General features: G+C 31.5%; 1 protein-coding gene across 1 annotated transcript; it reads right to left on the reverse strand.

Annotated features, from left to right (window-relative positions):
* Positions 1-624: 624 nt before the first annotated feature.
* On the reverse strand, positions 625-17,784 carry PGO_121030 (hypothetical protein, conserved; the record flags this gene model as incomplete). The annotated part of the gene is made up of 1 exon (XM_028688899.1): positions 625-17,784. One exon carries the CDS (start codon positions 17,782-17,784, stop codon positions 625-627), a length of 17,160 nt encoding a protein of 5,719 aa, XP_028544700.1.
* Positions 17,785-18,584: the final 800 nt, after the last annotated feature.

An 18,584-nucleotide genomic window follows, 5' to 3' on the forward strand; every position in this document is an offset into this window, starting at 1 on the left:
TTTTGATATTAATCCTTTATTATTTTTATCTTATCTATTTATTTATTTATTTTCTTTTTTTGGCCATCCCAGTTACATCTTTTTTTGTGACATAAATATTGTACTTCATCTCCTAGTGATCGAAAAATTTTTGTAGGTGTATCAAACCCATTTCGAGGGAGAAGAGATCAAAAAAAAAAATTCTTCTTTTTTTTTATGTTTATTTTTTTTTTAAAGGATTTACTTAAATAAGTGAATAAAAACAGCATGGACACAAACATGTCACTGTAAGTTTATCATATATGTAAGATGCAAAAAATGGTAGTTTTCTGATCAAATCAAAAAAGTCGGTTTTATGCAACAACGGGACAAATAAAAAGTGTACCAATATGTATGCATATATGTGTGTGAAAACATACACTGAACACACACACACGCGTGCATACGGAGATACAGGGAAAAAAAGAAAAAAAAGGTCAAACTGTCACACTTACACACTGCCACACGATCATACATTTGAACTTCTCCTGATGGAATCCTGAACGTGTGTACGCACAGAGAAAAATAGGTTCTTCCAAACGGTGCTTATAGCCCGGAGGAACGTGCGTTTGTGATTTGTAGAAAGCCAAGTTTACCAATACATTTTCATACAGTGTCGTCATCTCCAAGGATGATGGTAGAGTTTATGGAATTTTTCGAATTTTGCAATTCGTGATATATTTTATTTATGAGTAACGCATTGTTACAAGGAATTTTATACACAAGATTATTGGAATTTCCTGTTTTTATTATAAGACCATGGCTTGAAGCCCTTATTTCTGAAATGTCTTCAACTTTAAGAGACCAAATAACGATATCACCCCCACCACCATTACCTCCACTTCCGGCTCCTGCTGCACCAGCACCAGAAGCAGAACCTACTTTTTTATCTTTCAAAAATTCATTATTTTTAGTACTAACACACATATTTGCATATAAATTGGCATATATAATAACCTTTGGATAAAATAACATAGAATAATGAGCTGGTGGATGATTTTCTTGTTTATGTATAGTCAAACATTTCATAATATTTTTAGAAAATTTCAGACCTAAACATTCTCTTAATTCAGCTTCATGTAAATTGTATTCTTTTATTTTTCCATATTCTCCCCATAGCATTCTAGGTTTTCTGTGTCTCTTAGTTTTATATTTATGACCTCCAATAGGTTTAGACACTTCTGCTTTTATACCTCTTGTTACATCTGAAACAGCTTGGCCTACTTTATCTAATGGCTTTACCAATGATCCAGCTACCCCTTTACCTATACCTTTAAAAAATCCTCCAACTCCTTCTTTTTGTGCACCTTCAATTGGTTTTGTAACAATATTAGATAAACTTAAAACCCCTTCCCCAATATTCTTTACTGCACTTAGTAATCCCTCTTTCATATTTGTATTTGTTTTGAAATTTCTTTCTTTCTGTCTCCTGTTTATATATTCTGAATCAAAAGTCAAATTTGACAAAAAACTACCTATACCAACACTTACATTATCAACTGCATATACTGCTAAACCAATAGTATTTCTACCTATTTCTAATGGTATTTTTGGTATGTTAATTAGACTACTATATCCAACAATGAACCCCAAACAAGCCAATATAGAATGACTATACTTGTCCTTTAACAATGCATAAAAGGATTTTAAACTAGCACGAATATTATTAAATATTTCTTGATTTAATGCTACAGGTGCACCTAACAATTCCAATCTTCCTGATACCATTAATATTCTCAAACCGATCCTTAACAAATCACTCATCATGTGCATTTTATCTAATAAAAATGAACACCAAACTATGAGAGTAAATTTATCTATTTGCATATATTGTATATTTATAGCTAAAGGAATATCTGGGGATTTATAATTTACATATACAGGTAGAATTGTCCATTTTTGTATTTCCTCATAAAGTAAATTCTTCTTCTGTACCAAACTTATTCCTTCTATATATTCTGCTATGAGTAAATTAATTCCATTTAACGTTTCTGCATCCATCTCAATTTCTATATCATCTAAAGATATTTGTATTTTTTTAAAAATTACATCTTTATGTGATATAAAAGATCTCTCTACATATATGTTTAAAAATATTTTCTCTTCATTTGTATTATTTAAGCTTTTCACAATTCTCATTTCTGATGGATTCTTACACATCATTCCCTTATTAGGAAATACTCCTCGGGTCCCACGATTCATAGCACTCGTTCTATTGTTACAATCGTACACCTCATCCATCTCACTCATGTAATAACTTCCTTTTCCACAAAGCACACTACTGTCGCTTGTTCTATTATCAATCTTTGAACCTTGATTATATGAACTTTTAATTCTTTTCAATTCATTTTCACTATTTCCACCGACTACTATTCCTCCTCCTCCTGTTATTCCTCCTACTGCATTACCACTGTCACCATTTGTGCATATCCCTCGATTTGCTAAAAGTACACATTTTTCACAAGACTCTAATTGGCAATCTACTTGTACATCCGTAATCTTTATATCAATTACTTCTTCTTCATTCTTCATATAAAATAATGCACACAGTTTAGACAATTCAATAAAAAAGACTTCCTCTTTTAGTATATTAGATATGATACTTACTCCTATTTGGGTTATATTAATTATTATATGTACATTTTTATATGTGCTGCTGATCATTTTTACTGATTCTTCTTTCTTATTTCCATGATTTTCCTCCTCCTGTCGATGGTGCTGCTGCTGATGCTGGTAGTAGTAGTAGTGGTTCTTATTGTTGTATCCATTGTAGCTGTTCCTGAAGCTGCTATTGTTGCTACTATCACCACCACCACCTACTACTACTACTCCTCTGTCAATTCCATACTTTACATAATTGTATTCATTCGTTCCAATCATTTTTCTCTGAATGTAACTGCTATCTTTACAAGGGTTCATAATATTGAGGGAAGTTGCATTGGTCATGCTTATTTCATTGCTATTTTTCCTACTCATCTGGTACCCATCTACCAGTGCTTCTATTTTATTATATTCCTTTTGTATATCTAAAGAATTTTTCGAACTTCTTTCCCCATCATGAATGTCATAAGTAGACGTAACACGTTCAACAACACCACTACTGTCACAACCTCCATAATCACCACTAGCTGAAAAAGTAGGCTCATGTATTACCCCCTTTACAATATTCATTCGATGCTTCAACTTTATTGTTATCAAATCTTGTATATATTCTATAGAAATAATGAAAATGACATCATGACAATATACATGGAATATTTTCTGAGAATAATTAAATTGTGCAAACCTCAAAATGAAAGGAATTCTAGGAATGGTCTTCATATTATGAAGAACAATCTCGATTTGTATGTTTCTTGTTACATATATAAACGGATTAACCCAACCCAAATACATATGCTCATCATATTCTATATTAAAATAATGTTCAATATCGCTTGAATTTAAAAAATTTCTAAATAATATATTTTTTTCAAAATTATAATTTTCATCCTCAACCTGTTTCAAATGTTTCATATCATCATGAAAGGTTCTTATTCTAAAATATTTTGCCAACCTCGAGCAGTTATAAGCAATAAATCCTTTATTCATATTCTTGTCTAACTTTTCGATAATTATATTCTTCAATCCCAAATCAGGTATGCATGTAATAATATAAACGTCTGATTTCTCTTCCTTTTTTGAATGATTGCTTACTACCATATAATTTGTCCCTACAAAATTCTCACTTGGGAATATAACCGACGACCAAAATGGGCTTCCGTTTGAGTTAGTCACTTTATTGTAATTTTGCACCATTTTGTTTCCCTCCTCAGCCTGACATTTATTCTTCCTACTTTCGTTATTGTTCTTGTCACTAGGGTGGCTATTATCATGGTGACTAACATATCCACCAGCATGAGCATCATTTTTCACATTCTCCAAAGTCTTAAATCGAAACAGCAAAATGTTCTGCTTCTTGGGAAAATACAACGGACAAGTATCATTCTTCCTTATTCCTTGTACCTTATCCATTTGAAACTGCTTTATCAATATGGGATAATTCAACTTGTTGCTGATAATAAACTGAGGCACTACTGTTACTATTCGGCTGATGATGTAAGGTATATTTGTTGTCTTAATTTTTTCTGTGTTCAGGCAAAATGTGTAAAAAAAATTCTTACATTCGACACTAGTTTCTGTATAACTACCAATGGGTGGTAAAGTGGCCTTAAACAATATCGGTGAATTATCAACAGGAGTAGGATAATTAAAATCGTTAAAAATATCATCATAATCATTGGATCCGTAAATTCCAACACCATCGTAACTTTTACCTCCACTTCGACATGATCTTAAGAATTCATTGTTATATGTTTTATGAGGTAATAACAAATCGATTTGTGAATTGTCACCTAGCAATGTTATTCCGTTTATAATTGGGTAATACTTATTAGAATTTATTACCTTAATCCCTAACCCCGTTCTGTCAATAAAACATCGTGGTAGAGAAAAAATATACAATTGTTTATTTCCAACTATACTACTTAATGAGTTAAAATATCCACTAAAATTCTTGATTAACTCTACTTCCACAGATGCAAATCTTTTAAAATTTAAAGTAAATCTCATAACAGATTCTTCATCATCTTCCACTAGATAAAGCTTTTCGGACCATTCACATTGAGAATTCCCAATTTTCATCTTCATATTTAAACAATTATACTTCCTAATTTCGTATATATAAAAAATGGAAAATGGATTCAACCGTTTATTCACATATCCCATATTTGATGTGCATGAAGATATCTTTTTTTTTTTCTCTTTTATTTCTTCTTCAATGTTACATATTTCATTTTCCAACCGATTTAATTCCTGCATATAAATACCTTCATTGTTCATTGCACCTTTTCCCAATACATAATCGTCACCAAAGGTATTAACAATACCACCTGATGAACTGTTTCTCGAGCTGGACATCTTTACTGATGCAATTTTACTTAAATATGCATTTATCTCTTCACACTGTCTCATCAGTCTCACCTTATTGTTTTTTAAAGTATCGATTTTCCCCTTTTCTTCATAAACATAATCGTTCTGCTTCTCCTCAGAAATTTCAGAAGTTATAATAATGTCTACCAATGCTGGAATGGCATTAACTACACTAACATGTGGATATATTGTAATGATTTTTATATTTTTCTCTGCTGGTAAGGCACTTATTTTATTCTCAATTTTTACTAAAAAATATAAATAATTATTGTTATCCCGAAGTTGGCACTTTTTCACATATGTCCCTTGATTTACATCAGAGCTGAAAATGTCTGACCATCCCTTTTCACAATTAATGGAAGAAGTATCCAGAAGTTCTTTTGTTCCTCTCCTTGACAGTAGCATGTCGTTCCACTCTTTATCATCATCACAATTATTCCTCTTCAGTTCATCCTTCGAGCTTTGTGCTTTTCTTTTAGAATAATCAAGCTGGGACAATTCGTTTATGTCATTCCTACTACTAATTCTTTCTTTCCCATTTTCGCCCCCATTTCCATTTCCATTCCCCTCAGTAACGCTTCTAGAACTCACAATTTCATAATAATCATTTTCCTCACTAACCAAATTGATCGGCTTGAACGACATATACACATGCGATGGGCCACAAAATGCACATTCTGGAGTTGACAATAAATGCTCATGGTTCAATATAACTGTAAAGCTGAGGTTATTATTCTTCTGCCGTAATTTTATATTTGGATTTATATTCAAGCTATTAGAAACCTTGTAATTTTTAAATGAATCACTGTGGTTTGGGTACAGTGTACTAATCGGTATTGTTCTATTCTCCAGAGATGTTAATAAAATAGGATTTTTTGTTACATCAAAAAAGCAAAATTCTAATGGAATACCACATTTATTTAAAATTCTAACGGTTGAGGACATGAACAATATTTTATAATTCGGCATGGGAGATATTATTTCACATACTGTCTCTCTAAGCGAAGTTTGAGGTAAATAATTATGTTTCAATCTGTGCCTGTATGCCATATTGGTTTGTTTAATCAACTCTTCATTCAACATTTCCCATTTATTCACCTTTTCTATATTTTCCTTATTTAATTGAACTCCCAAGTTTTGCACCAGTGCATCATTCTTTTTCTCCTCATCCTTTAGGCTGTTCGAAATCTTATTGCACTTCCTCCCTCTATTATTAATAATAACAGCATTCCTAGATTTTTCTTCAAAAATAAAATCACGGGGTTTTAATAAATGAATCACATTACTACTTTTCATTGATGTGGCTAATGTTGTGCAGCTATTCTTAATCAAGTTTATGATGACACATTCACAATTTTTTAAAAAAGGTCCTACGAATTTATTCGGTGCAAAAGTGGAATTTCCTAAATCTTTCTCTTTTCTTTGCTTATACTTAAAATAGTAATTTTCACACTTATTATGCCTCTCCTCAAATGAATTTATTTCTTCAAACTTTTCATTGTCAACACTGCATTCGGTCGAACTTTCTTCCTCATCTTGAATTTCCTTCTCTTCATCTTCTTCCTCCCAAGATAAATCATAATTCGAAATGGACGAGTTACTGTTGTCCTTTCTCAATTCTGTTACTTCACTACAGCCCGTTTTTTCAATTTCTGCCACTCCAATCTCCGTTCTTTCTATCGTTTTTTCCCCTGCATTCCTTTCATCTGCATTTCCTTCCTCTGCAGTGATACTTCCGTTGTACTTCTCCTCTATATCATTCCCTTCTTCCAATCCAAGCGTTTCTGATTTTGCCTCATTTCTTCTTCCTCCTCCTGTCGCTCCAGCCGCTCCTGCCACTCCTGTGCTGATATTTCCTCTTGTGAAAAATTCTGCCCCTGCAATCGAATCCAAGCTGAAATCCCTATTAACATATTTTCTTCCCCTATTTTCGCCTCCTCTAATTTGATTGTATGACACTAAGTTATCAATTGTCTTCTTGGGATTCTTTGTTATCATCAAATCAAGAACAATGTCCTTCTTACTTATAATGGGAAACATATCATGAATTGCGTTCACTACATTAGTAGGTGGAATGGGTATCAAGTACAAGTACATGTACTTTTTCTCTATCAGTGAATTATTAGCAATCTCATTAACTAGTAATCGATCTAGGGATATTAATTCCTTTGTCGTGATAATTTTCGCGAACACCTCCGGCGTGCTTCTCCCATGACCATTCCTTGTGAACTTATCTCTTCCCTCCCCATGCAGCTGCTGTTGTTTCTCCCCCAATTTGCATGAAGATACTGACTTTGAGTCTCCCTCTACCTGCTTCGTTCTTATCCCTTCCTTTTCCTCTATAGTTGCCAATTTGACACCATTTGTAATGGAACTTATACCAGATGGAGTTCCTCTTTCGTTCACAATTTTGTACTTACTCCTTAACATTGCACATGCACGTTTATTCTTCATTTGTTCAATATTGCCTTCTGGCATTACAAAGGCGTAAAAATAGTCACTAGTTAAATTGACATAATATACAACAGAATTATGCTTCACACAATTGTAATTGTTTCGATTTACTTCCTTCTTTAGAAAATCGTCCAAATGAAAATCAGTAGATTTATTTACATCCATGTCACCTGATACTGATTCAAATACAGAGGAACAATCTTCATAAATGTTTTTACATTTTATGTTCAATTTTTTATCATCTAACTCGGTCGACGTCCCATCATAATTGTTATTCATAAAGGATAATTCTACAGCTTGATTTTCGCTCATATCATATGTGTTACTATTCATGAGTCTATTTTCCTTTTTCTTTAGTCCATTAAGTACCTTTTCAGTAAATAGTGGAAGAAACAGAAATAGCAAATTTATTAACTGTGGGGTTACATTAAACCATAAAGCTTTAACACTATTTATTTTTATAATACTGATTGGGGATTTACTATATTCTGATTCTTCACTATACATATCATTTGATAATATTTTATGGACATCCAAAGATATGTTACATTTTTCAAGAAATGGTTCCCATTCTCCTATGCAGTTATTAAAATATTCTACCTTAGAATTTAAATCGTTTATATTGTAAGAACACTCATCTGTGTAAAAATTTAAACTAATATTCATACTTAGTATCATTCTAATAATTGGAACAATAGAATTTCTTATATCATCAATAAATGTACACTTCACATTATGTAACCTTATCATTATTTTAATATCTCTATACGTATTTGTTGTCTCGTTATTATTCCTGTTCAGTTCTGATTCCGATTCGTTCTCTTTAATAGATTTCCTCATGAAAATTCTGTTAGATGCATACGATTCTGTGTACGATGAATCTGAACAACTTATCGAATTAGAATCAATTGAGAATTCAGATAACATATTATATGAAAACGACTCAAGCACTCTATTTTTCGTCTCAGAAAAATTCACATTACCTTTACTCTCCATACAAATTGGAATTATGCCCTTTTCTGTACCAGGTTTGTATGTATCTGCTGAAATATCTTCCCCATCCATTAAGGCCTTTTCCTTATGTTTCAAATCCGCAACACCATCAGGCAGAATTTTTTCCTTCGTTCTAATTCTTATCATCCCTTTTTTTAACTTGTTTATATTAGTAACACGTAAATTATTGGAGGAGCTCAATTCACTATCTCCCACTTGTTTCATTACAAAATAAATGTTATTTCTCATAAATTTGTTTTTTATTTTTCTATGTATAAATTTCACTGGGGGTATTACTGTACCTATGGCTATATTCGTGTATGAACTAGGAACATCACCAAACAGGGTGGAAGAGGCTCTTAGCAAAATTTCTACATCATCATTTGACAATCGTATGTCAAATTTTCCTATGTTTATGTCTACTTCAAAAACAGATATAAATTCTGGATAATCTTTTTTTTTCAGATTAGGTTTTAAAATATAATTTTCTTTTTTAGTATCTACCGATTCGTATAACGCTTCACCCTTTACATTTAAATTATCACACAACAATATTTTCTTCTTGTGATAATTGTGCAATGGATTGGACACATCTTTGGAATTTCTTCTCTTAAATTCCTTGTTCTGTGAATTACTTACATAATTAATTCTATTTATTTTACTATCTATGGCATAAATTTTTCGAAAAATTATACACTTGTTTAAAAGAGAAAAGGAAAAAACAAAATTATTTGACCACATTAAAATAGGATGTGCTACATTTTCTAAATCTGTAAAAATTATAAAATTTCCATTTGTCACTTTAAAATTTATATGAGTAGGTTTATTATCTAACTTCAATATCTCATTAATATTTGTTATAATTTGATTTTTTTCATCTTTCATTCCTTCTCTTATAAACTTGTATGGGTCGCTAAGGTTCTTGTCTCTATATTTTTTGTTCTTTCTTTTTAAATAAGTATCTTCTTCCTTTTCCTCTTCTTCTTTGGCATCGGATAAGAAACAACCTTCATCCACATGATTTTCTACATCATCCTCAGATTCGTTTTTCCCCATTTTAAAAACATCTTCTTCTATCATAATATTCTCAAAATCGTATTTTTTCAAATTCTTACTACACTGATTAATTTCTGAATGTGTGTTAATCTTCTGCTCCTTAGAATTGAATTCCTTTTTACTCTCACTGGGCAAGTCGTCATTATGTGATTGTTTATGTTGCATATCACTCTTCTTCCCTTTTTTCTTTTTTCCACTATCTCTATACGAAACAATGTAAGGGGAAGGCTTAGGGTATAAATGCAAAGTACTCAATTTGAAACCCATAGATAAAAATTTATATATATCTATGAAAATAATAAAAAAAAAACAAATATAAGCATCATCCAATTCTATACTTAACAATATGTCTTCTATAAAAGAGTTAATTTTTATCTTTATACCCTTTTGCTTCTTTTTCTTCTTTTTCTCGTTCAAAAATACGTTATTCTCGAACATGTATCTTAGTAATATTTTATAGTCATTTAATTCTTGGGAGGAGGATCTATAATCATCTGCGGCATCTTTAAAACTCTTATTCTTGGAATGGTTATCATCCATTGTCATAATATTCCATTCTCCTGAGGTTGTATTTTCAAATAGAGCACTACTACTTATAACTTGGTTACTGCTCATGTTATTTTCCTCATCCAGATTGGAAATTAAAGAAATGCTATTCAATGACACGTTATTATTCTTTGTTAGTGAAGACACATTGCTCTGTACATTATTCCGTACTATATGTGATTTCTTAGACTTTTTCTTCCTATTAATTCTGTCAACTTCATTTTGAATACAACAGTATGCCACCCTCTTGTAATAGTTGATAGAATTTTTCCTCACATCATCAATATATAGAGAATTACTATAAAGATCAAAAAAATAAATATAGTAAAAATCTAAAAGAACTAGATGGAACGAAATGCTTATGTTCTTAAACGTTATAACAGCTATTGGTGTATTTACATCAAAAGATGTTTTAATTCTTAGGCTCTCCAAGTTTATATACACGTATAACTTCAACCCATTCTTTCTCATGGGTTCATTTTTCGATTCCCTAATTATTTCCTTGCTCCTTGGACTTCCATCCATTGTATCCCCTTTTGGGATCTCTCTATCCTCACTACTCATGGGATCTAAGTTTTCTTTGAGATTAGAAATGGTCGAATCAACGTGGCTATTTGGCTCGTCACCCAGATGTCCGTTAGAATGACTGTTAGGATTTCCGCTATATTTCTCAATTTCTCCCTCTTCTCCGGTACATTTGGCCATGCTACTACCACTTCTCATATTCAAACTCCCTAAGTTGATATTTCCCTTTCGAAACCATTCAACATTTAACATGTTGTGTATGTCTACCCCTTTGTCACAAATAAAACACATTGGAAAATACCCCTTGTAGCAGAAATTTTCATTAATTATGTCCAACAAAAAAGATAACTGAAATATAGTCAAGTCTAGATATAAATTATTTCCATTAAGATAAATGCAAACGCCATCCTTAGTGCTGACTAAGCATAAAGCTATGTTCACTTTCTGTAATATATTTCCTTCTATATTTGTGCTTCCTCCATTTTCACACGCTCTACTTTCAATGTTTAACAGATCAATATATAATGTAAAATCGTACTTAGATTGTCCCCCATTTGCAATTCCATTATTTTTGTTTTCATTTTTCCTCAGTGAGTCAATTTCTTTGGTCACTTTTGGTGCACTGCTACCACCTTTATCGCTACTTACATTACCTCTTTGTTGCTCTTGTTTACTTTCGATTTTCCATCCAACACCTCTTAATCGTTTATCTCTCCTTTTTTTCCTCTTTTCATTCAGCTCATTCCTCTGATTTAGTATAATCTCCTCGGTGCAATTAACTGTGTATGAATTCTTAAATTTTAATGTATCTATATGGAATTTTAAATATGATTCGATATACGGAATGTTGTTATTGTCCTTTTCTGCATTTACATCCCCTTTTGCATTTTCATCCCCTTTGGCATTTCCCACTTTTTCACCAAGACTGCTGCTTACCTTGGAGCACATAGACGTGTCTTTCACTTTTCCACGATAGTTGTATATTATATTTTTGTCTTCGGGGATAATAACGACAGGATCCAGAATGGTGCAATGAAAGAGAAAATATTTCGTCTGAGCAACTTGGACTACCTTCTTGTACGATTTGCTTATAAATACATTCAATATACCATCATCTAAATATTCCAAAAATAATTTTAAATCGCGTAAATAAAAAATATAGTATATACTTGATATATCACACAGTAAGCATATATTATAATTTCTCTTATCATTATAAACCTTTACTTTTCCCACAAATAAATCATGCTTTTTCTGTTTATTTGTTCTTTTCTTTTTTTTTTTTATTTCCTCAGATAAATTATCGACATTGATATAATTCCAAATATCCTTACTATTTCTCCTCTCACATAAACTTTTCATATTTACCACTTTACATTCCTCATTTTGTTTTATACTGTCCATATCAGTTGAGTTGTGTTTTTTGCTCTTCTTAGAAATAAATAAATCATATGTATAATCGTCAATATTATTGGAAATTATATTCTTACTATTTATTGATATAATACCTTTTTCAATATTCACAAACATTTTCTGATCAAAATTTAAATACACCTTGTTTTCATAGTATATATTGCTTACTTGAATTTTTGAAAAAATCTTCCGTTTTTGCCAGAAGGCAAGGGACGCACTCTTGATATAACAATTGAAAAAGTACTTAACGTATGAGCTCTTCTGTCCCTGCAATTTCGGTAATGTATTGTTCAGTCCATTGCTAAGAATGTCATCGGTGGCAGTGTCGATATCAACCTCATTAGTGTTAGTGCCAATATCAACCTCATTAGTGTTAGTGCCAATATCAACCTCATTAGTGCTAGTGCCAATATCAACCGGTGCTGCAGTATCGTAGTCAGCAACATTTGGAGAATTTTTCCCCATTGCACAATTATTACCACTCATGTGTTCCATACATGTTTGTTTTTCAGGAGACAAATAGGAATTCGCAATTTTTCTTTTGCCAGGATCTAGAGTAGCTGTTTTTACAACGGAATCACTGAGACTTATGTTTGCCTCCTCATCATTTTTTTTTGTGGATTCTAGATCTAAAATGTTGAGAGAATTTTTCACATTCTTTAACGTTTCCTGGACACTCCTCAAAGTGTGCTCAGAAATAAACATTTTATAATTCTTCAACTCCATTTCATTTTTTAATTTATTTTTTATATATTTCATATCCTTTTCTATTCCATACTGCAACTTCTTTTTGTATTCTTTCATCGTTCTAAATATCTGCTTTATGGTCTTATATTTCCAGTGCAATTCGATATCACTTATGATGAAATTAATATGAGTTTCGGCTTTATTGATTTCATTTTTCTTCTGTACAATTTGCAGGTTTATGGACAGCTGTTTTTCTTCTATGGCATCCATAAAGTCATCATCTTCCTCCTCGTAAATGCCATCATCATCACAACGGGCATCTGCATCGGCATCATTACTGACATGATTGACCACTCGATCTTCATTTTCATTTCTCCTAGATTCTTCTTTTTTCTCCATTTCTTCACTTCTATCCTTCCATCCTGTTTCTATCACGTCGTTATTTCTGCTTTCGTTCGAAACGATATTCACATGTGTGTTTTTATCATCCCTATAACTGTAAATTTTCTTCTCGTTTGAGGATTCCCCATTTTCCACAGGATTTTCACAAATTTTTTCATCCCTACAGTTAGGGTTAAAAGAGGTGGGGTGGAAATTATCATCCTTTTTTTCTGTGTACTCCTGTCCCTCATTGGATGAACTCATCATCATATATTCTTCTACTCTTTGAGCTGACTGAAATCGCTCAAGGCAATCTGATTCATCCTTATCCTTATCCTCATTATTATTATTATTATCAATTTTATTATCTAATATATTATCTTTATTATTCACGCCTGAATCACCACTGATAGCATTTTCCGTGTGGGGGTTGTCTGGTAGTACGCCAGCACCAACTGAAGCAACATCTGCATTACCCAGAGAAACACCCTTAATCATTGCATTGTGCTTTTCCTCCAAATAAGTTGACAATGATCTGAAGAGAAAAATATCCTTCGAATTCACATTCTTTGTTAAAGTAAAAAAAATTGGCTGTCTATTGCTAGGGTCACAAATCCATAACTGCTCAATTTCAATTTTAACGATCTTCTTCTTTTTCTGTAAATAATTTTTATATGATATTCCACAGGCTTCATATTTCAAAACTTCTCTATTTTTCCCATTTTTAATCGAAAATGCAGAATTCTTAATTAAAAAATCGATATCATAAAGAAAGGATTCTTCCTCTAGTTTATTTGTTTTGCCAAATTCAGTCATATTCATATTTGCATCTTTAACATTGACAACAACATCAATACTGGACTCGCTATTCTTTTTAGGATGTTTTTCTACGCATGGCAAATCCAAGCTGATATTTGCTTCCCCCTTAGTACACATATCTTTTTTTTCTACGGAGGAGATTCTTTTCCTATTTTTCAACAAATCTTTTTCTTTCTTGTTTTTTGAATAAAACCGCGTTAAATATCTAGTGATAGATGTTGGTACAGCCATTATGATGCTTACTGCATCTGGATTAATTTGAAAAAATATTCCATCCAAAATTATATTAGTTTTTAATATTTTCAAATTGTATTCTACATATACTTTAACAGGAATTGGCTGTAGTATGTGAAATTTCTCATTTTCTAATGCCTTTTCTTTTATGTTATTGCAGTAACTCTCATTCAAATAAACCTCTTCATCAGGTGTAACGCCTGCAATAACTTTTTCCCCCTGTTTTTCAATTTCCCTTTTTCGATCCTTATATTCATTATCCAGTTCTACCTCTTCCGTCTCCTCTTTCTCCTCCTTCTCCTTCGCTTCCTTACGACTTAATAACTCTGCGTCAATTTTACCCTTGTACATTCTCTGAACATCATGAGTCGACGTTTTCAAGCATGTTATTTGCGTCTCGTTAAATTCAAATATAAGGTTAAACTTGTGATATGTACACGGGCATTCGGTTTTTGCTATTAAATTACCCAAATGTAATTCAACAATACCATTTGTTAAATTGTCAAAATGTAGTATAGGACCACATATATGAATATAAAATTCGAAGAGTTCAGGTAGATGTTGTACTGCTCTATTATATACATTTTCCCCCTTTTCTTTCAGACCCTCAATTAATTCTGTGTGTTCCATTTTCTTAATATGAATCAATGCTTCATTATCTTCATCATCCATTTCGTCGCACTCTGACTCGTATCCCTGAAAATCGTATTCTTCTTCTCCTCTTTCTTCTTCTCCTTCTTCTTCTTCTCCTTTTTCTTCTCCTTTCTTTTCTCCCTCTTCGTCATCTTTGTAATTTCCCTCATCTGGGAAATCCTTAAGTGACTCCTTCGCAAGACCTTCCTTACCAACTAATTGCTTGCACGTGGATTCCTCTGCATGAGTATTGTACGAAATTTGTTCATTAGAACCCAAATCGAGGGTATCCTCCTCTCTCTTTTTGGATAAAAATAAAGAATCTGAATTGATGAAATTCTGAGTACAGTCTCCCCCTTCTTCATCCCTTCCTGCAGAGATGATGACAGAGTCCTTTCCTTTATTTTTCTTCAAAATCGATGCTTGCTTCTTATTAATTATATCTATCAAAGGAAACGCAAAAGACAAAATATTTTTAATAAGTAATGGTGATAAATAAAGTTCCAACGGATTCAATCTTAACAAAGTAGATAATGTATTTCCCTTTTCTGTAACTAAATGATTTATCTCTACATAAGCACATAAACTTTGGCTATGTATCAATGAATAGTATATTGGGTTTTGATAAATAGTACTTCCTGTATTATTAACATTATACGAATATGAATTTTTATTCGTACGAAATTCCATAAAAACTTTATTCTTATGTTTTGCAACAAAATTTTGTAACTCAATTATAAACTTCCATTGAAAATTATCGTTATCATTGTGATCAACAACGGATTGTAATGATAATGATGAATATATTTGATAAAAATTTATTGACAATATATTAATTTCTTTACATTTCATCTTTTCCTTAATGTAATTAGAATTAGTAGAACTTACAACAGTGGAACTATTTAACATACTGTAACTACTTCCACTGTGAAACATTTCCTGACTCATATCGTCATTAATATCGTTCCTATGAAGGTATTTATTAGTAATAACATCACCATCTTCGTTTCCTTCGTATTGATGGTTTGTCATTTCTTTTGAAATTCCTTTCATTAGCTTATCATCATTTTGATTTCCACAAACTTGTATCACATTAGAGTGGTTATTTCGGTTTCCATGCTCTCCCTTGTTCAAATGAAAAATCGCATTTTTTTTTCTTCTTTTTCTACAATCATCATACACATTGATAGAAAAATTCGCTAATTTGAATTGAAAATCATACTTCGTTGGAAGGACTACATCGTAATTATCATCATTCGTCATTGCTTCTTGCAAAATATATAACTCCTTTTCATTTATAATGTCTTGTTCACTCTTTAAAATACTTTGAACCTTATTTTCAATGTCTTTCTTATTTCCTGTTACCCAAGCCCACCATGATTGTTGTTTATAGATAGAATCGTAGAGATATTTTTTTTTTAAATTTTTCTCTTCTATTATTTTTTCTAGCATATTTCTACATTGCAATCTCCATTTAGCCAAATGTCGTACACCAACTACATCATACAAAATTTGTAATCGATTCAATTCCTTTGTTGTCAATTCAGTTGTTGATATATTATATTTTTCTGCAAGAACTTTATTGTACAAGTTCATAAATTCATTTTTTGTTTCATTTCTCAACGATTCTATATCTAATTTAACAGTACAAGCATGCTTTAGCAATAATTTGTTCGTTTGATTTCTAGACTTATTCGCTTCATTCATTATTTCAATTATTTTTGTAATTTGCGTTCTTGTTAATGTTATTCCTTCCCATTTCTCACCTATTTCTAACTTTGCTTTTAGTTCTTTTTTGTTACTAGACTGTTCCACAGGTAGTACTAAATCGAATGGTTTAATTAAATATTCAAAATTATAATAATTTAAAATCTTATTATCGTCATCTCTTAAAAAATGGCTAATCTGGGACAGTGTTCTTTTCAAATAGTTATCTTTATTATTATCATCACCATCATCATCACATTCCTCTCCACTACCTAACTTCGATTCGAATGTTAGATAGCTATTTTTATCATAACTAATGGATAAATCACCCTTCATCTTTGAAGAAAAATCAAAGTCTTTCATCTTTTCATTAACATTGTTTACTTTGATATCGTTATTCGTTACAGATGATGCATTTTTCCAATCATCATTTTCATCTTTAGCATTTTCCCCAATGTTTACTGAATTGGGCGATTCTTCAATGTCCTTTTTTTTAGGAAAATTTTTTGGATCACTTAAAGAGTTGTCGCTCTCTTCTTTTTTCCCCTCTTTTTCATTTTTATTTTTTTTCTCCCTTTCCCACTTTTTCCTTTTACGTTTTTTCCTTATATTACTGTTACTGTATATACATAACCCTTTGAATTCGATTATATGATTTAACTTTTTATGTTCTTCATTTGCATTCGTATTTGCATTCGCATTTGCTTTTACGTTTGCATTCGTGTTTGTATTTGCATTTACGTTTGTATTTGCATTTTGGTTAGAACTCGAATTGGCAACTTCTGTGACATTTTCGTCCTTGTTAAGACAATTTTTTACTGATGATGACTTCAGGATGAATCCTATGGAAAAGTTCTTCTCTGGGTCTTCAAAATGAATTAAAATATCTTGAATATCTATTTGAATATTGTTAATAATTTTATTTAATAATTTAAAAATAAGTGTAGACTTTTCCGATGATTTTTCTCTATTTTTCTGCTGTTTAATGATTGAAATTTCTTCTTCTAATAATTCCAATCTATGCATTTTGGCTTTTCTTAATTCTTCTATTATCACATTTTCATTTTTTCTATAACTTCTTGGTTTTATATAAATGTGTACACTTTTAATTAGTACACATACCGGGCTTTTTCCTAACTTACTCCATGGGATTTGTATGTTTATTCTTCCTATATTTCCATGGATTATTTTAAAAGATAAGTCTAATATTTCAGTTATCTGTGGTTTCAGTTTTAAGTTCTCTAAAACTATGTTGCCTGACCATACACCCAAATGTAAATTCCGCTCAATCCCCTCCACATATGGAGCAAGGAATTTATTCAGGAGCTTTTCAACTAGTGATTCCAGCATTTTTCTCTCGTGCACTATACTGTGCTTGACACTCCCTCCCCTTTTCCCTATTCGTTTCTGGAAATGTTTTAAATACGTCGAATATCTTCTATAAACTCAATCACAAAAAGGAAGCAAAATGGGGAAAACAAGTAGCTACGTAGGATACAAAAAGGATGCAATTAGGATGCACATGAGATTTAATTGGTATGCAAACACGATACATATGCAATTCATTTGGGATACAAATAGGATACACAAACGATTCAATTGAGATGCAAACAGAATACACATGCGATTCAATTGAGATGCAAACAGAATACACATGCGATTCAATTGAGATGCAAACAGAATACACATGCGATTCAATTGAGATGCAAGTAGGATATAAAACGAAAAAAAAATAATCGTCCCCTAGCAGATTTCACATATATGTACAATTATATGTAATTCTTAGGTACGATTTTCTTTTCTTTTACATATGTAACATCATTTTAATTAGAAATTATGGGTAATATAATCATATTTTATGGTATCTTCCTTCATAAGGAGTGTTTTTTTTTTTTTTTTTCTTTTTTTAAAAAATTCACAACTCTGCTGAATTGCACCTCACAATTAGTGCAACTGTTTCACACAAAATTCATTACATGCATTTTTTTTTTTTTTTTTTTAATAATTGCACAAAAAAATTACCAACAGGTGGTGGGGGCTAAATCAAGAAGTGTCAACTTTGTTAGCACCTACTGAAAAAAAGTTTCTTCACAATGTGCCTTTTTATATGCACATATAATATATTATATATATTACATTCCTACAATGAA

The sequence above is a fragment of the Plasmodium gonderi genome (genome assembly GCF_002157705.1).
Source record: "Plasmodium gonderi DNA, contig: Chr12, whole genome shotgun sequence".
In the NCBI taxonomy this organism is placed as follows: domain Eukaryota; phylum Apicomplexa; class Aconoidasida; order Haemosporida; family Plasmodiidae; genus Plasmodium; species Plasmodium gonderi.